The sequence below is a fragment of the Penicillium samsonianum genome, assembly GCF_028829775.1.
Source record: "Penicillium samsonianum strain IBT 33392 chromosome Unknown utg000003l_segment0_segment0, whole genome shotgun sequence".
Lineage (NCBI taxonomy): Eukaryota > Fungi > Ascomycota > Eurotiomycetes > Eurotiales > Aspergillaceae > Penicillium > Penicillium samsonianum.
In genome coordinates, this window is record NW_026643261.1 from 3,535,653 (window position 1) to 3,554,610 (window position 18,958).

Here is an 18,958-nt window from a genome sequence, read left to right on the forward strand (position 1 = left end):
GGGGAAAACAGAGGCCTGAGGACACAGTCCCTGCATACCAACGCCAGCTTGGGTTACTTTGTTGTGGATCGTGTACCCCATACTCCGTACAATCGAAAAGAAAAAGAAAAAATAAAAAATAAAGATGAAATGTAACATGCGTCAGGAGTGAATGTGACACATCCAGGTTGTCGGATTTGATAGATTCGGGGGGAAACTCTTCCCCGGTTCCCAAAGTTGTTGATTGTATGCAAGACACAGAAAAAAGGGTGATTGACGCGATCGAAGGCGATCGCCTCGGGGAGAATCGAAGTCTCAATTGTGGTCCTGGTGGCTCTGATGATCTGCAGGCTAGCGGGTTTGGGCGACAAGTGCATTGCAATTAGCGAAGTCAATGTACTAGCGAATTAGGAGGCGTCTCAAGTCGACTATCAATCTTTGCATTGTTATCTGGAGGATCAGACATCAGATCATCAGTGATGGCGTTCAAGGGCCAAGGTCGCATCGCAGCGATCGGCAGCGATCGACACTGCAGAATGAGAATGTACTTTTGTTGCTCTTTTGGCTCAGTAGTGTGTCATACAGCTGCATAGTGTATTCAAGTACATGCCCGCATATCCGCATGTACAAAGTGCAGAGTGTGACGTACTAGGTATGTACGATGTACTTCGATCGCCTGGGACGTGATTCCCCGTGCAGGAGTATCTCGGGGAACATTATCCGTTCACATATCAAGTGGCCGCGGATCCCCCGACGAAAAGCCGACCCATCTCGACGTGGGTCATACACGATTTTGTATTTGTATGGCTTGATCAGTCATAATCTCCCCCTTCATGCATCATGTCGTGACAACTAAAATAGGTACCAAAGTACCCGAAGTCAGGGGTTGACCCAGCAGGAAAAAGAAAGGGGACGATCGAACCCGGCACACTGGTGCTGGAGCCGTGGAGCTGTCGGCGATCGTCAATTTTGTTTCTTTTCTGCGAGTTAATCAGGTAACCGGGTCACGATGTGGATTTTGGGCCTGTCACTCAGGATCCAGTGAGGCCCAGAGAGGTCTAAAAGCGCAATCCACTTTTTTTTTCGCTTCTTTGTTCGGCTGTGAGCTGCCGTCATGTCTCATGTTTCGGGAGTCAAATAGGAAGTCCGGAACTTGTAGGCCAAATTATTTCCAAATAAAAAGGAGAAGCTAAGAAGTGAGGCGGCTGAAAAAGCGTTTGTCTCGGGACGGGGAAAGCGGTTCCAGTTCCAACTAAATTGACTCTAAATTGTTTTCTATTTGTTCTTTTTCTTCTATTTGGCCCCATTTGATCCCAAATGACCTTAGCTGGCGGAGTACAGACGGAATACCGACTGTGGACACTACCTAAGTTTAGCCCGTTACAACCATCGACTATGGAGTACATAGTGCTTCCAGAATTTTCCATATATGGAGCCTTCTTTTGAGGGAATCGGAAAAGTGAACTAAGATCGCCCGGCTTTACATCCGCGGACTCTTAGTGCGCCATTCCCCTGTTCCTAGTGATATTTAGATTGTAACAAATGAATCAGTCCAAATCCGCCACAGGGCACCCAACACAGAAAAAAACAAAACAAAGTCGCCGATAGATATCCCAATTTTAGGAGCGTTGACACATCCACATCGCTTGTCAGATGAACAAAGACTTCGGCTGGGGCTCGATGCATCCGGACCGGGAACCCCCTGCTTCCTTTCGATGCGCTGCAAGGCAAATCCCAAAGTCAATGCGGGTGGTGATCCGCGACCGTTTTTTTCGATATCATGACGCCACAATCAAGGTACGGGTAGTCGCGATTTCCAGGTTTAAACAAAGGAATACATGAGATAAACAAAATTAAAGCAAAATATGGTGAACTGCATCCATGGATCCAGTCTCGGGAAGACTAAGACGTTCCGGAAACGATGGAAGCCGGTTCATGCAATCGCGTAACCTTGTTTTTCGAACTAATGCACCTCTCTAGACTTTATCTCGCATTACGGAGTATCTAGTACATCGACTCCGTAGGTACCACCATCTTGGGTCGTGGAAGATCCTGAATCCGTTGCTCAGATAGCATTCCCAAGGGAAAAAGGGGCAGAAAAAAACAATTGGGGCCATTAAGGTTGACTATGTGAGAGAATGGAGCACTTGATGGAGCAGATGGAGTCGATGGAGTCGATGGAGACTGAAATGGAGACTCTTGTTTTTCTCCCGTTTCTAGCGCCATTCTAGTTGTAATTGAAACGGCTTCTTTCCGTACGATAACAGCCCAGTTCCACTATAGGAAGCTCGTTTCCCTTGTGTGTAGGCTTTTTTTTAAACATTATTTCTGGATCGGGATACGTAAATATTAATACATAATAGGATATGCCTTTGTCTGTGACTTCTTTTTTTTAAAGAGTTAGTCTACAGGGGATGATCACCAATATGGGAGAAGTACGGAGTAGTCCCTTATTTTCAGCATGTGAAAATGTATATCTAGGATGGAATCTGAAAGGAAGGCGTGAGAGAATGTCTTGTTTCAATAATGAGAATAGTGTAACAGAGCACGCCACAGTGCTAGGATGTAGAGGTGAGATCGATCTAGCATAGTCACGTTGGGAACTTTGAATCTCTTAACGGTAGGCTGCAATCTACCTATGTACGGTAGATCGTCCAGCCCCCGATTTCCACGAGGGAGACCCAGATTCAGTGCCGACGGGAGACGAATTTCCTCCTTTTGGCATGGGGTGGACACGGGGCTGAAACATGCCTACGAGTCCCTTTTACAAGCTGGGAAGCTCGTAATGTGAACCCTGTCACAAATGGGGTTACTATACCGCAGAGGGTAATGGCCATTTAATGGTGAAATGTGTCGGGTCCAGTGTGGCAAAAATATGGAAGCTGACGCAGATACCCTGTATTACCTCCAGGGCTTCGAGACAGAGTCCGGATTATGGGGGTGGGGCTTTCAGAATGTTTCCAGATGTTATGTACGGAGTACTGTACAACACCGGGCACCAAGGTTCTTTATTGTTACCTTTACCCAGCTTCCCGGGAAAGAAAGGAAAGGCTAGAAGGCGAAAAGAATGTTCACACGTAACCGAGACGGGATTTCACTTTTTTCGATCATTACGGAGCTCTCCTTTTGTTTAGCGTATCTCCACCCCCTATGATGGAGCCCAGGATCGTAAAGATAATCCTCTTTTTTTCCCTCTTGATCGGCACGTAGAGAATCATCAGACAAAGCCGACGAGAATAAGTCAAAATTGCGATATGTTGAATTTGCTTCTGATGTGTCTTGTGTCTTGTAAATTGTAGGCGAATTGACGGGGATTGATTCAAAGACTTCCGAGACCAGATCCGAAGTTTGCGACTGGTCTTAATAGGTGTGAGTATTGCACGGGAGACCGCGTGAAAGACCGGATGGCCTTAATTAATAGCCGAAATACCTTGGAGTTTGGGTTGGCTAGGGGATTATTTACCTAGGCATCATATGTCATAATCCCTTTAGCTATTAGGGTTGTGAGTTTCTTGCTTCTTTCTTGGGTCTAATATTATTGTAGGAAACTAGCAAACCCGATGGAGCCCGACCACGCGAGAAAATAAATAAATAAAAATCAAATATTCGGAGGGATCCGTTTCTCGTTCCTGCGGCTGTTTTTCCCTTTTTCTTTCTCCACTCATGCACAAAGGCTGCCCGGAGATTTGGTTCCTAGCTTTATAGTGGAGAGCTTCTACGGCTAGTTGATACATAACAGCGGAGAGTTTTGGACTTTTGGACCTGACAGTAGTGAAGACATGAGTGAGATGTATCTTAGACGTAGTTGTGATGAATCAGAGGGTACCTTTTTTTTAATAAATATTACTTTATTCAAATACATACTTTGGCTAAAACCGACTAAATAGGTAAGCCTATAGATTAGAAACGTTGGAGAAGAAAGGGGGGACATTTCCGTTCCTGTTCCCCGGGACCAGGGGACGGGAGAGCCGCTGTACTAAACAAAGGAAATATAGAAAATATAGAAAATATAAGATTTTGTTTTTATTTTTTAATTGATTTTTATATATTTTCTGTATATTTGATTTTCAATTTGATTTTCAAGTCTGGTTTTATTGATTTTCTAATAAAAAGGATAAATTTAAATTTAAAATATCCCTAAGGAAAAAAAACCCGTAGACCGTCTATATCAACGCAAATCCCCCCTTCTTGGTATTTCCTTTGAACATACTTGATAACCATCTTTCTACACATCCACCCCCTACCGCCCTCCTTTCCTCTCCCTTCTCCCTTGCGATACGTCGATTTGAACTTTGTCCGGATCGATCGGAGCCAGTTCCGGAGCACTTTCTCCTTTGCTCCCTTGCCGTCTTAAACCTCATATCCCTTCTGCCCGTTTACTTGGTTCGGATCGCGATTTTTATGGATTCGCTGCAGCCACCCTCGCGCATATCATTTTGAGAATTGTCGATTTTTATTTGATTTATTTCTCGATCTACCCACTCATAAAAAGCAACGAGCTGCGACCTGTCCACCATTGCTTTTCCCCAAAGAGACTCCATTCTCATTTGTTGGGCCCATTTCGTCACATTCCTGCCCTACGATTCTGTTGGATCCCGCATTGTCCCAGTGGTGTTTCTACAAAAGGACCGCCTTTTCCGATCCCGACTGCATTTGCATCTATCGCCTGCACCGCCGGTTTTTGTCTAGACCTTCTTTCATTTTTTTAATTTGATTTTTCACTGGGGGGTTGGATTGGGATTTCGTTTGTCTAGCTTGTTTCCCCCAAGGGAAACATTTATATAAGATCCTGGCGTCGACGTCGTGTTTACTTGGTAAGTCTCCTACTATCTCATCTCATTCCTCACCCTGCCATTGGCGCATTCACAAAGCCCTCGCTTGTTTCTATCGACAAAATCCTACTTTCCAGCATCTAACCATGACTTCCTCCGCAGACCTTAACATGATCCTTCGGGACCAATCTGCTTTCAACATGGGAAGAGGAGCTTACGACACAACTGGGGTGAAGAAGCCCGGCGTTCCTCCACCGCCGCCGAAATAAATTCATTCGGAAACAACCTCATCATACTCAACATTGCTTTCTACACCACTCGGTCATGTTTCGTATGGTCTGGCGCCCAACAGAGGCTGGAGTTATTTTTTTTGACGCATATGCGTTTTGGAGTTTTACCTGATTTTGGTAAGACACGCCAGCTCCGAGCACACCTTTGAGCATCAAAACTAACCGAATTATTAGATATCTGTAACACTATCTTTTTTTTGTCCCGGTCACGGGCAATACGTTTTTCTTGCCTATTCGCTACAGGCATCGCGCGACATTATACCCTTTTTAATTTGGCTCGACTTTCTGCCTTCAGCATTTTCTTTTCGGATACCAAGCGTTGACAACATTTTTTTCTTCCTTTTCGACCTTTGATCTTTCGTCTTCGCACATGCGCCTTATCCTTATTTTTTCGGGCCTCAAACCATATTCCGCCTTACCTCACGTTCTACTTCACCTCTGATACGACTCGATACCACGGTCCCCATCTCTCTCAAAAAGTGCCTTTGTGTTTATTGTTATTTCTTTTGTCTTTGTTTCTCGTTATCTACCGGCGTTTTGGTATAGACGGGACGGAATATTGATTGGGATGGGCTGATACCAAAATCTAGAGCCTCGACCTCACGGTCAATAGCATGCTTTGATTGCTTTTCTTGTTTTACTATTGGATGGGTACTGCTCCCGGGTTTATTTGTATGAGTATTTGTACTTTTCATTTTGACGTTGATGCCTGTGTATTATATTTTGCGCACAAAAACCATAATTGTCAGCGCCAATGAATTTTTTTTCTCTACATTCTCCATCCAGCTAGTCTAGACCACTATCGACGGCTTCACGTACATTTGTAGATACGTTCTGTAACCCCGAGTTTGCAAACTCGTACCCCTCTCAGGTCGTACTCCGCTTGTACCTGACTGACCGCGGTTGCGCTAGCATCGGGCAGATTTGCTTGCCGACTAATGCCGAGACAGGAACAACAGCCCGATTGTTGATACGGACCTGGCTGGTGCATCGGCAGATATCTCCCGAGGCTGACCAGTGTCCTTCCTAACTGGAGCCCGACATCATCTCGCAGGCCAGTTGGGCAATAGCCCAATCTGCGACAGTTGTCAAGGTGCCAGGAACATATTTGTCTCGCGGTAGCCTACCTTTTATCAAGTCATAGTACGTGTATTTATGTTCATTCTTTCCAAATCTTCATATCCCGACAGCTATGTCTATGTTATCTGCATGCCATCGGTGCAGTGTATCCAATGATGTGACATGATCCTTGAACGTCGAATTTAGCTCTTATGTCAGTCTCTTTAAATAGATATAAGAGCTAAATGAAGCCCCAATAGAAGTACGAGCAATGCAAATGCAAATATGCTAAGTATGTCAGTTGTATACTTCAACCTTAGACGGGCTTCCCGTGACTGGTGACTGACGACCGCGCTAAGCCCAATCTAGGCACCCGTCATCATCCACCTCCGCCTCTCTCCAACTTCAGGATCAATCACTCTTGTCTCGGTAACGATTATACTACGCTTCGAATCCCTTATTCCTCAACAAGGATTGAATTAATTTACCAATACGAGCGCAAGAGCAGCGACTCGTGTCCAGCTCCTGTCTTACTTCTAGGCAGCCCCATTCCCCGAACTGTGGTTACCAGCTGAATCAACCTGCCACCTCATCCGGTCGCCTGATCGCTGATCGATCGAAAGTGAATAACCTACAGAAGGCCTGACTGTGGTTACTTTGATCTCACTGTTGTTTCGTTGTCTCAGCCATGTCCGAATCAGCGAGCGCAAATGCCCCGAAGCCGAGCAGCAGCGTCAAGCTTGTGCTGCTCGGAGAGGCCGCAGTGGGCAAGGTACTACTCCTCCCTTCGCCATGTTACACGATTATCAACAGCTAACCACATTTTATTACTCGCTCATAGTCATCGCTTGTCCTCCGCTTCGTCAACAATGATTTCCAGGAGAATAAGGAACCAACCATTGGCGGTAAGATTTCCCCATGAACTTAGCCCCCACAACATACGAGGTACTGTCCCTGGCAGATTATATACTTTCTGGAGAATCCAGGGGCAGTGTATCGTGTCTAAAATCGAGTTGTTCCCCGGCAAACGGGCCAACCTAACCCCTCAAATAATACTTTGCGCTAGGATGAACCAACTAACGTCATCTTTCCAGCCGCATTTTTGACGCAAAAATGCTCCCTTCCTACGCGCACGATCAAGTTCGAGATCTGGGATACCGCCGGCCAAGAGCGATTCGCTTCGCTCGCCCCGATGTACTACCGCAACGCGCAAGCGGCGCTTGTTGTCTACGACGTTACGAAACCCTCTTCGCTGACAAAAGCCAAGCACTGGGTTGCCGAGCTGCAGCGCCAAGCGAGCCCTGGAATTGTCATTGCCCTCGTCGGTAACAAGCTGGACTTGACCAATGACGGAGGAGATGTTTCCGAGCCCACTGGCGCTTCACAGAGTGAGTCTGAGTCGGCCCAGGATGGCGATGAAGGCGCCGGTGAGGAAGATGGGGTGCAGGATGCCGTTTCCGGCGATGCCCGCAAAGTATCGACACGGGAGGCTACCGGCTATGCGGAGGAGGAAGGTCTTTTGTTCTTCGAGACTAGCGCCAAGACAGGAACCAATGTTGTGGATGTCTTCACGGCAATTGCCAATGCCATCCCCGAGAGCAGTTTGAAGACTGGTCGCGGTACCGGTGCAGGAACTGGCCAGACTTCGTTGGGTAATAGGTCAACAGAAGACGCACGGGTCAACCTGGGTGATCGAAACGCTGCTACGGCTAAGGAGGGCTGCGCTTGCTGATTTGGGTCTTTTTTTTGGCAAATGTTCTTGCAATTATTTCCATGGATACAGGCGTCCCTCTTGCTTTTTTTTTTCATTTCTTGCTTGTTCCGGCTCCAATGGAGACTCCGTGTGCTCTTATAGTCCACAGTGTGCTATTCCCCGTGAGACAACTCGTTTCAACAATGTGATTAGAGTGTAAATTTTTTGAAATTGAGAGCAATCAGAATCATCTCCAGCGTATATAACAGGGAAGAGTAGAACAATATGGCCAGAAAGAGGTCCCGGGGTAGTTGCGAACCAAAGGCGAGTCGTATAGTGGATCTCCTTCAGCGGCAATTCACCAATCAGCAACGAGCCCTAAGACGGCCACGCTAAACCCAAACAGGAAATAGCGCACCCTAAGCGAATGCGCCGATCCCACAGCAAATTCCCATTCGATTCAATCTGCGAACCTCCCCTCCGTCGACATCACCACCAGCACTTCCCGCAGCACCCCGTCGCTCGCAATAATGGCTGCCATCAACAAGATCGCCCCCAACTCGCCGTCCCGGCAGAACCCCTCCGAGCTGGAGACCGCGATCGCCGGCGCTCTCTTCGACCTCGAGAGCAACACACAGGACCTGAAGGCCAGCCTTCGTCCCCTGCAGTTCGTCTCTGCCCGCGAGGTAAGGATTGTTGTCCGAGGCTCCCGACATGCGAATTGAATCGTTCTGGAATGGCGTCTGTGAATTTTCGAGGGATTTTCGATGCTCCGGGGTATATTGGTTGGATTTGTGGATTGATTTCAATTCATATCCACCAACGCCAAAATCATCAACATGGAGAGGAATAATCAGCAAAGGAGGCAACATGCAAATGGATATGAAAATTCGCAGAGCAAGACGCCGTTCCAGGAGGAATTCTGTTTCTGTGTGCACACGACACTTTCAACCGGACAACGCTCTGACATTATTCTGCTATCTAGGTTGAGGTCGGCCACGGCAAGAAGGCCATCATTGTCTTCGTCCCCGTCCCCCTCCTGACCAACTTCCACAAGATCCAGCAGCGGTAAGCAACCACCAGCCCTTCCAACACCAATGGGCCTACCAAAAAAGACCCCCATCAAAAACAAAGAACAACCCGAAACTAACACCCAACCCCAGTCTCACCCGCGAGCTCGAGAAGAAGTTCTCCGACCGCCACGTTCTCTTCGTGGCCCAGCGCCGCATCCTGCCCCGCCCCAAGCGCTCCGCCAACTCGCGCACCACCCAGACCCAGAAGCGCCCCCGCTCGCGCACTCTGACCGCTGTCCACGACTCCATCCTCTCCGACCTCGTCTACCCCGTCGAGATTGTCGGCAAGCGCACCCGCACCAAGGAGGACGGCTCCAAGACCCTCAAGGTCATCCTCGACGAGAAGGAGCGTGGTGGTGTCGACCACCGCCTCGATGCCTACGGCGAGGTCTACCGCCGCCTCACCGGCCGCTCCGTTGCCTTCGAGTTCCCCCAGAGCGGCGCTGAGCTCTAAATGCATATTTAGAATTCTTTGTTCACTTTGAATTTTTTTTGGGGCTAGGGGCTTGGAATGTGCTCGGTTGATGCGTGGGAGAATGGCATTGTTTCTAGTTTTGAATTGTTGCTAGATTCAACGCCATTGATGGGTTCCAAAGAGATGATCTCCATAAAAATGCATTGACGGTTTTTTCTCTTTTCTTTTTTTGCCCCCAGTCACTGGTTGCATTGGTTTTTGTGTCCGGTGTGAGCTCTGGGTGAGGCGATGGAGTTGAGTTCTCTCTCTATCTCCCGATCTAATGAGGGTGGGATGGAATATCAGATAGTATTCCAATTCAACAATTCCGACTTTTCATTACTTTTCCTTTAGATGGTTTTGTCTGGATGGGATTGGGATCTAGCCTGCTTGTAGATTATAAGATTGACTGCCCATGGACACCCAGATATACTTGTTGAATATATCTCCATGGTCAAGTCAGGTTGCTCATATTCTGTTGTTATGTTTACTTGGCAGGATCAAATTGGAAGCTCACTGGACAATAATATGTAGATGCTTCTATGAACGGGAAAAAATACAAGTACACCCGGGGTATGAAAGGCATAAAACGCAAACCAGTCGACACGACTATGAACAAGACGATGGCAACCCCCTATTTGTCTACAACGAAGCCTGAATCCTGCCCACACCAAGGACCATCCAATAAGCCAACTCCCTGGTAACCTTATCATCAGGCTTAGATCCCTTTCCAACATTCTGCTGATCAAGCTGCGCATCCGCATCCCAGTCCATATGCACGAAGACCGGAATCTCAAGCACATCCTCATCCTGCCTGGAAGCCGCAACCGCCAAAACATCCTCATCATTAGTCTCGGTATTGGGGTTGCCATCACCGCCTTCAGCACTACTCCCAGGCAACGTACCAGGGACAACCTCCAACACCACGGTCGTCCAGTTCCGGCCCTTATCCCACACCTTGCCTGCCTCTGGGACTCCACGTTGAACGGCGGAGCGAGAGTCACTCGCTAAGGGGGGCAGAGGCACCCTGCAACGCCTCGTCCCAGACATCGCTGTTCGCGCCAATCTCGAACTGCGGAGAGAGAACTGTGACTTTCGTTGCAACGTGGCCAGGGGTTACGGGGGGCGTGGCGAGGGTGATGCGGACGGGGTCAAACATGTGGTTTTTTAGAGTAAGAAGGACGTGGATTGGGCGTAGGGGTGGGAGGGAGTTGAGGTCAGAGGTTGGGGCCATGGCTGGGAGGGCTGACGAGGAAGAGGGGGCTAGAGGGCGGAGGGTTGGGAGGGGGATGTAGCTGAGAGCAATAAGGCGGATGCGGAAGCGAGTAGATTGCGGCTTGCTCTCGGGCTTCACGAGGATGTGCTTGCAGGACTTGCAGCGCTTGGCTCGCTTAGTTCGGAGGAGGACTGGGAGTGGGAGAAGATCGTCGACGAAGCGGGCGTCCGGTGATTGGGTTGCGCGCTGGTCTATCGAGGCCATACCATCCCAGCCACATTCTGGAGAATGAAGTCGGGCAATCATGTCCGTCTCGTTGTTATCTGAGGCGACCTGAAGACCCTCGCTTGCAGTCAGGGCTTCGCGCATAACAGGTGGCTTGGACTTGGGCTTCTTGTTGCCGCCATACAGTCCGCTTAGACGGGACGAGGATGTGTAGAGTGACATGAGCCGGTTGAGGGCGCCGGGCGAAGAGAACCCAAATTCTGAGCTAAGATGATCATTTGGCGAGTTTGATGTCTCAGCGAGCTGTGTGCGGTAAAAGTTCTTCAGAGCTGCGAACCGGGCATCTGTGCCCATTGGAGGTGCAGCCGGGTCTTCTTTTGGTGTAGCTTGCTCTCCATCACGCTCACGCTCACGCGCATTGGATTTCTCATCAACCGAGGCGTAGCTGGACAACGGATGTTTCAGATCTCCAAAAGTGCGAGAAGCTTGCCTCGAGCGGTCGAGAGCAGCCGGGGCAGTGGAATCTGTCATCTTTTGCAGTTGACTGCGAATATTTGTCGGCTTGTCGAATTTGATGCCGATGTCTAGCGTCGTCCAAAGACAGTACCCGCAAGACAACACCCACGGACCCTGTTGGGGCACGTTTCCTGTAGCATTCTCAATGGTACTCACAGCCAGCGGACCCGTGCAGACAGGACAATTAAAGCAATTTCGGCCACATCTATATATGCGCGTGTTAGCGGATAGTCAAACACAACCCTTCACACCCTCTAGTACATACCGATTACCATCACTCCGCACCATGCTGCTCGGCGTTTCAAACAAGCAGCTAGGACAGTACCAGCTCACAATCTCTTCCGTAATACACCGGGGGCATTTGATCTGATGGCACTCTTCGCAGTAGAGAAGCTGTTCAGGCGGATACAGCGAGAAATTGGACCGTGGAGATCGGGGATCAAATGTTTGCTCTTCATCCTCGTCCTCTCCTTGTTGTTCTTCTTTTGCTGACAATTTCTTGTCTTGGTCTGTGCTTGCTTGCTCGGGTGGTGGCTTCTGCGGCGATTTCTGCGGGGACTCCCTCGACCTCCGCTTCCTGGCTGGATCGGGGACCGGGGTGTCGGCACAGGGGCATGATATGTAGGTGTACGGGAAAGGACGCGACATTTTGATATTGATGTGGAGGAGCGAGCGAGATTGTGTGTTGTAGCTTTCGAGGTGTATACTTGGATCAAATCATGCTTTGTCTCCGTGGGGGTTAAGAGCTGAATATCGTGGTGGAGGAAACAGGTTGACTGGTAGCAAATTCGTAGCTATCAGATAGCTTGTCTTTTCGAGTAAAAATATCTTAATTTTCAGGATCCCAACCTTGTTGCGCCGAATCGGAGACCCTGAGAGGAGCGTGTTGGCGCGCGAGGACGTACTCGAGCAGTGGTGCCAATGGCTCTGTCACGGCCAATGCACTATGCAAAATATATGCGATATAGAAACTAGAAGTGATACCAGGTCAAATGTCTTGAAAACACCAATTTCAGGAAGTCCAAGGTCCACGTTCTGCGGAGAGGGAGCTCTTCCGCATCAACAATCGACGTCAGATCCCGCCATTTTCTGCCCGCTATCGCCGCAAAACCATGGACTTGCATGTTTGAGGGTTTAGAATCCTCCATATCAATTCTACAGCCACAATGATACCTCTACAGACATTTCGTGCCAGCCTCTCAAGGCGATGCTTTGCCTCAACAACTACTGTTCGAAAATATGCCAGCCAGACGCCCGGCAACCCAACACTTGAGGTCTTCAACCGCAAAGTCAAGCACCTCCAAAAAGATCGGGCAGCCCGGAATGTCGAAGAGAGTCGGAAAGTCGACTACCTGAAAGATGAAGTGGCAATGCGGTTATGTGAGCGCTTACTGGTAAGCCACTCAACGAAACAAGCGCAGAAAAAGGCGCTGAAGTAGAGGAAAGACACATCAACTGACAAGAACTTCTTTCGCCATGAATAGGACATTAAACGCGACTTCCCAAACGTTCTAGATCTAGGCGCAAACAGCTGCAACATCGCCCGAGCTCTCACGTCCCCCAATGTCGACTCGGTCATGCCGGAAGGAACCATCACACCACCACTATCAAAAAAGATCTCGAAGCTGACATGCGTGGATACATCGCGCGCGCTACTCCACCGCGACGAGAACGAACTGTTTAACAAAGAGATTGACATCCAGCGGGATGTGATTCCGGACCTGGAGACGTTGCCGTACGCACCGAATAGCTTCGACGCCGTGCTCTCATCGCTCTCGATCCATTGGATCAACGACCTGCCCGCGCTGCTGGAACAGGTCAACACGATACTGAAGCCCGATGCACCGTTTATCGCAGCTATGTTTGGTGGTGATACGTTGTACGAGCTGCGCGGGTCGTTGCAACTGGCTGATATGGAGCGACGTGGTGGTGTGAGTCCGCATGTGTCGCCTCTGGCGGATGTCAAGGATGTTGGGAGCTTGTTGGGCCGTACTGGGTTCAAGATGCTTACTGTTGATGTTGAGGATATTGTGGTCGAGTTCCCGGATACATTTGCGCTCATGCAGGATTTGCAGGCGATGGGCGAGGGTAACGCAATCATGAACCGTGACTCGGCACCGCTTTCGCGGGATGTCTTGCTGGCTAATGAGGCTATATATCGTTCCCTGCATATGGAGGAAGGTGCGCGTGGTATCCCAGCAACGTTCCGGTTGATCTTTATGATTGGATGGAAGGAAGGCGCGGGCCAGTCGAAGCCGTTGCAGCGTGGCAGCGGCGATGTTAACCTCAAGGACATCCTTGAGGGAGGTGACTTTGATAGACCATGAAGAATGGAGACAAAAGGGCAAAGAGAAAAAGCCCAACATTTTGTCACAATATACTAATGTAAAACTACGCTTAAAGCGACACTGAAGAGATATCATCCACAGAGATGTATGGAATGCAAGCCTCTACCAAAAAGACGAGAACAAAAAAAACAGTCAAATGTAAATCATAAGAAACGAACCTCCATCCGATGCTGTTTTCTCCGCTCAAACCGTCCTGCGATCAGTCATGACCCGCACAATCGACCCAGTACCAGCAATCTCCACAAGTCTCTCGTGCCAGCTCAGCAAAACGCTCATCTGCTGACCACCACCACCTTCACCCAAGTTGCGAGCCTGGATCTGCGAGAAGCCCGTATCCTGAGGCGAAACCGGCTTCTTTGGCGACTGGGCACCGCTACCGGGAGCAGCCGAGGACATTCCCTTGTACCTGTAATCAATAAATCAGCAATCAAATCCACGACTCTCCATCAGACGTTTCGTCTCCTGGCAATCGAAACAGTAGTTGCACGTACAGGTATTTCATCAAGCAATCCGCCCGCTCAGCCCCGCCATCCCCGCTGCACACGCCCTCCAGGATGCGGGTCATCTCGCCCTGCCGGATACCCTGAAGCACATCGATGACGGTAGCAAGATGCACCTCCTTGGCGCGGTCGTCGCCGCCCAGCGGCGCCGTGTCTAGGACAGTCCGCAGAGCGCCCTCCGGGTCACCGCCGCGCAGCATCTGGCGCACCTGTGTCGCGGCATTGGCGGCATCACTGGCGCTTGCGGCTTGAGGGAGTGTGGCGGGGAGAAGGGATTCCATGGGGAAGTTGGCCGAGGACTCGGGGTCCAGGGCGTCAATGTTGATGGTGCGATAGTTGATTTGCGACATGGTGGCGGTTGGGGTTTGGTTGAGGGCGGAAACGGAGTAGAAATGGGTCTCGATCAAGTTGTTGGCCAAGCCAGTCGAATGGGTTTGGTGTTGAGGTAGCTTTGTGAGGAGCTGCCTGTTGGTCTGTTTGGTATATCGGTGCGGTGGGCGGAAGCGGGGAGATTAGTGACGTGGGAATGTCTCCGAGAGGTATGAGATCCAATGGGGATGGAATAAAAGATCAATATGTGTTTGAGAGAGACAGAGACCAGATTGACTGATCACAGATAGGTGACTAGGTGTATCGACTGGGCAATGCGGAGTCAATTGGGGAGTCCACGGGAGATGGAGCTGGACACTTGGGTAGACGGGGTGTTGTGGCCTGAGGCAGAAACATATTACCTTAAACCCAGTTGCCTGGAGGCTCTTGTTTTCTACAGTATTGAGTATTCTAGCGAGTAAAAAGGCTACATACTAGTGTGTTGATTTGCCATGTAGAGGGAAGTAAATTTCATAAATTGCAGAAGTGTCGTTTTTCTGGTGGTATATATACACATCTTTTATCGAACCCAATGCTTTATATACAAATAGCATAACAATAAAATATCAAACAGCCAGCCAAATGCTAATAACACCAACGCTAAAATGACAACTAAGGAGAGGTTGTAATTGTGATAGGGGGAACCACGACAATAGGAGGCGTGGTAGGACGCTCAGGAGAGGGCTTTTGCTCGCTCAGTTCAAGTCTCTCGGGAGCTTCTTCGGGATCAGCAGACTCTGCGGGCTGTGGATTCAACTCGGCTCCGTCTTCAGACTTCCGCTTGTTGACAACACGGCGAGTGAAACGCTTCACGGGCCTAAAGAAGGACCTGATACCACGGCCAATTGCCTTGCACCCCTTAGAAAGCGGGCGCAAAACAACCGCCATGCCGCCAACAACGGCATTGAAAACAAGCCCGAAATGGTAGTCTGGGATAATTCGGAGAACGATAGCCCAGGGTAAGCAGGCAATAGCACAGATAATACACACACCCCAAAGGGTGCCACTCAAGCGAGTCACATTAAATGCCTGGCCGCCCACGTAGACGATCATGACCTGACCGCCGATCATGATGGCGTTGATTCCTAGGAACCAGTAATTGCGGAACATGCCTTCGAAGATATTGAACTTGTTGTCGAGGCGGCGGTTGTTGAATTCGTTGAAGATCTGCATCCACACGAAGGTGTTGAAAACCACGGTCGCGAGCTGCTTCGAGCGCAGCTCGGGCTCGGAGCTGAGATGGGCACTGAGGAGCTGGTCGCCTGCGAAAAAAAGCATGAATGTGATGGCCAGCTGGTATACTGCTTGGCCGAGGATCATCTTCCACATGGTCACTGTGAAGAGGGAGGCGTGTTTGGGGACAGGCTTGCGGTCGAGAATTTGTTCAGTCGGGGCATCCGTGGCTCTGTTTTTACAGAACGTTAGCAAAAAAAGTCCAAGCGAAATATAGAAGAACAAGCAGGTCAACTTACAAGGCAAGAGCAGCGAAGGTGTCCATAATCAGATTCACCCAGAGCAGCTGCACAGCTGTCAAAACACTGGTGTTATCACTGCTGTACACAGATGACACAAAGGTGAGTATCACGGCCGTGATATTGACCGTGACCTGGAACTGCAAAAACTTGGCAACGGCGTCATTGACAGCTCGTCCCCAAGAGATCGCCGTGATAATGGACTTGAAGTTATCATCCAGAAGAATAATGGAACTCGCCTCCTTAGCGACCTCAGTCCCAGCAATACCCATGGAGAAGCCGACATCTGCAGTCCGCAAAGCCGGACCGTCATTGGTGCCATCACCTGTTACGGCGACCGTTTCACCGAGGGCCTTGAGCCGTTCGACCAAGATTCGCTTGTCATCGGGGGATGATCGTGCTAGCACTTGTAGGCGCGGAATTACTTCATCCATCTCCGCGTTTGTGAGTTGGCGGAACTTGGGGCCTTCCATGACCAATCCATCTTCCGTCTTGATTCCACAAGAAGTTGCAATAGCGGTAGCAGTGGCAACGTTGTCACCAGTCACCATCTTGACCTGGACGCCTGCCGAGTGGCATTTGCGAATGGCTGACGGGACTTCGGGGCGAAGAGGGTCTTGGATACCCACAACTCCGACCCATGTCATACTATGGAAGAAATCCTCGAAGTTCGCCGAGGAATCTTCAAAATGTTTGGTTTCTGTCGGGGGCCAGGTTGCGAAGTCTTTGTAGACCATGCCAATCGTCCGAAGAGACTTGTGAGCATAATTGTCGATGATCTCCAGGATCTTCTTCTTCTGTGCCTCAGAAAGCTGCTCCACATCGGGTCTCTCTTTGGAGATATCAATGTTGACAATTTCTGTAGTGCAGACGCCGACCATCAACTCGGACGCTCCCTTGACTAGCAGTCGGTAGCCAACACCAGGAACACGGTAAACAACACCCATGCATTTCCTGGCGGAGTCGAAAGGAATCAATTGGGCGATCTCAGCGGAGCCACGCTCCGAGACAAGATCCATGCCCATATAATCCCGGGCTAACTGAAGCATCGCAACCTCAGTCTTACTACCGACAAAATCGATGGAGCCGTCTTTTTCCTGTTCAAAGGCAGTTGAGTTCAAAGCGATGCTCTTAATGATCAAATCCTTGATGGGAGCCGATAGTTTCTGGGAGACCGCCGAAGTAGTCATTGAACCCTTCACATCTTCATCTTCGGTTCTCTGGCTAAAGTCCTGATCCGAGCCCCAGGTTCCGGCCACAACAGTCATCTTGTTCTGTGTCAATGTGCCTGTTTTATCAGAGCAGATGACTGTGGCATTGCCCATTGTCTCGCATGCGCGAAGGACACGGACGAGGTTGTTCTCTTTGACCATTCGTGTGGTAGCAAAGGCCAAAGCCAGCGTTACTGCCAATGGAAGGCCCTCTAGCAAAGAAAATGGATGTCAGTAGAGTTCAGAAAATTCTGCTGCAAAACATCAGGGCTTACCTGGAATAGCGACAACAATAACCGTGACAGCAACAATAAGAATATCCACAAACTCTTTGCCTTTCATAGCACCGTTTTTTTCCGGGTGGTTAGGAAGATCGGCTACAAATCGGAAGAGCAGAACGAAGAACAAAATACCAGCAGCTCTGTCAATTATCATCAGTAAGCAGTACAACATAATGAAGTAGGATGGTCAACTCACGCTGTACCCAGGTATCCGATCCAATCCGCCAGCTTGCCCAGCTTGACCTGAAGCGGCGTTGGGTCATTAGGAGTCTGCAGCGACAGCAAGATCCGTCCATAGGTAGAATAGGGGCCAACACTGGTGACAACATAAGTTCCCACACCTTCAAGGACCTTGCTACCGGAGATCAGGAACGGGTCGAGTTTCTTGGTTGCCTTGCCGCCGACAATTTGCTGCCAGGCTTCATGGCCAGGGGTCTTTTTCATTTGATCCGACTCGCCGGTGGCGGAAGACTCGTCGCACTTCACGCCGTAGCCTGAAACTAGAATGCCATCTGCGGGGATGGAATCACCTGCTTCGAGATGAAGGATGTCGCCGACCATGATATCGTAGATTGAAACCATGTTAGTTTTGCCTGAGCGGGTGACTTTGACTTCGCGGTCATCGTTCTGTTGGGATGTCAGCCGTGCCCACTTTCTGGATTGGTAGAGGAATACTTGCCCGTTTATTGAGTTTGGCAAATTGTCTTTCTTTTTGCCAATCGTTGGCAGCTGTGACAACTGTGACAATCAAAATTGCCACGCAGATGGCAACTCCTTCTACCCAGTCGACGCCTGTGCCTCCCGACACGGTCTCGTATATCCCCAGGGATAGCGAGACCACGGCGGCGATAGTCAATAATATAATAATTTTGTCGTTATATGCAGCCCAAAACAATTTCAGGAACCCGGTCGATTTCCGAGCGGGTAGTTTGTTCCGACTGAAGACACGAATGCGGTCTTCGAAGGGTGAGCCATTACCAGATGATACCGGCGCGGGCGCCGAAGTGACAGGTTTTGATGGGGATTTTCCTGTAGATGTGTGTTGCGCCGTCGGTGCCACATCCTGGAACTCGACATTGCCCTCCAGACACCCTTCATCTATTGACAAACCAGCATTTAGATCCGTTCGCAGACCGCGCTCCAGACCCTGCAATCCACCAAGAGCATGGAATGCAGCCAAAGACTTCGGGTTCTGCATTTTGTTTAGTTGGCCCGGGGAAAACGCAAACCGATTATCCTCGACTTGGAAATCAGTTTCATTCCTCGGATCTGGTTTCAAAGCATCTGCCAGCGATACATCGTCGTACGCATCTTTGGAAGTATGATCCGGGTCTACCTCGGAGTTCGCCCGCGAGCGAACTACAGTATCTGCAGAAGAAGCGAATGAGTCCGCCCGCGGACGCAGTGTATCGCCATCGATCGACTGTGACAGTCGATGCGAGGCACTTTGAACCATCAGCCGGTCTGGGTCTGGTTGATTCCACGCCATATCTGATGAGA

At 49.6% G+C, this 18,958-nt stretch overlaps 6 protein-coding genes across 6 annotated transcripts; 3 read left to right on the forward strand and 3 right to left on the reverse strand.

Moving 5' to 3' along the window:
• Positions 1-6,788: 6,788 nt before the first annotated feature.
• On the forward strand, positions 6,789-7,832 carry N7471_004944 (Rab family GTPase; the record flags this gene model as incomplete). Its single annotated transcript, XM_057277663.1, has 3 exons — positions 6,789-6,872; positions 6,942-7,005; positions 7,195-7,832. The coding sequence occupies 3 exons, from the start codon at positions 6,789-6,791 to the stop codon at positions 7,830-7,832; spliced, it is 786 nt and encodes a 261-aa protein (XP_057137273.1).
• A 491-nt stretch (positions 7,833-8,323) lies between these two features.
• On the forward strand, positions 8,324-9,320 carry N7471_004945 (40S ribosomal protein eS7; the record flags this gene model as incomplete). Its single annotated transcript, XM_057277664.1, has 3 exons — positions 8,324-8,479; positions 8,779-8,861; positions 8,957-9,320. The coding sequence occupies 3 exons, from the start codon at positions 8,324-8,326 to the stop codon at positions 9,318-9,320; spliced, it is 603 nt and encodes a 200-aa protein (XP_057137274.1).
• Positions 9,321-9,962: 642 nt separating this feature from the next.
• Positions 9,963-12,303, reverse strand: N7471_004946 (putative dynactin Arp1 p62 subunit RO2; the record flags this gene model as incomplete). The annotated part of the gene is given in 3 exon segments (XM_057277665.1): positions 9,963-10,327; positions 10,347-11,482; positions 11,543-12,303. 3 exon segments carry the CDS (start codon positions 11,923-11,925, stop codon positions 9,963-9,965), a joined length of 1,884 nt encoding a protein of 627 aa, XP_057137275.1. The 5' UTR covers positions 11,926-12,303.
• A 140-nt stretch (positions 12,304-12,443) lies between these two features.
• N7471_004947 (uncharacterized protein) lies at positions 12,444-13,604 on the forward strand (the record flags this gene model as incomplete). Its single annotated transcript, XM_057277666.1, has 2 exons — positions 12,444-12,671; positions 12,762-13,604. The coding sequence occupies 2 exons, from the start codon at positions 12,444-12,446 to the stop codon at positions 13,602-13,604; spliced, it is 1,071 nt and encodes a 356-aa protein (XP_057137276.1).
• A 204-nt stretch (positions 13,605-13,808) lies between these two features.
• N7471_004948 (actin-related protein 2/3 complex subunit 5 family protein) lies at positions 13,809-14,475 on the reverse strand (the record flags this gene model as incomplete). Its single annotated transcript, XM_057277667.1, has 2 exons — positions 13,809-14,031; positions 14,117-14,475. The coding sequence occupies 2 exons, from the start codon at positions 14,473-14,475 to the stop codon at positions 13,809-13,811; spliced, it is 582 nt and encodes a 193-aa protein (XP_057137277.1).
• A 631-nt stretch (positions 14,476-15,106) lies between these two features.
• pmcB (putative calcium-translocating P-type ATPase(PMCA-type)) lies at positions 15,107-18,947 on the reverse strand (the record flags this gene model as incomplete). The annotated part of the gene is made up of 5 exons (XM_057277668.1): positions 15,107-15,899; positions 15,967-17,389; positions 17,453-17,598; positions 17,655-18,085; positions 18,138-18,947. The coding sequence occupies 5 exons, from the start codon at positions 18,945-18,947 to the stop codon at positions 15,107-15,109; spliced, it is 3,603 nt and encodes a 1,200-aa protein (XP_057137278.1).
• Positions 18,948-18,958: the final 11 nt, after the last annotated feature.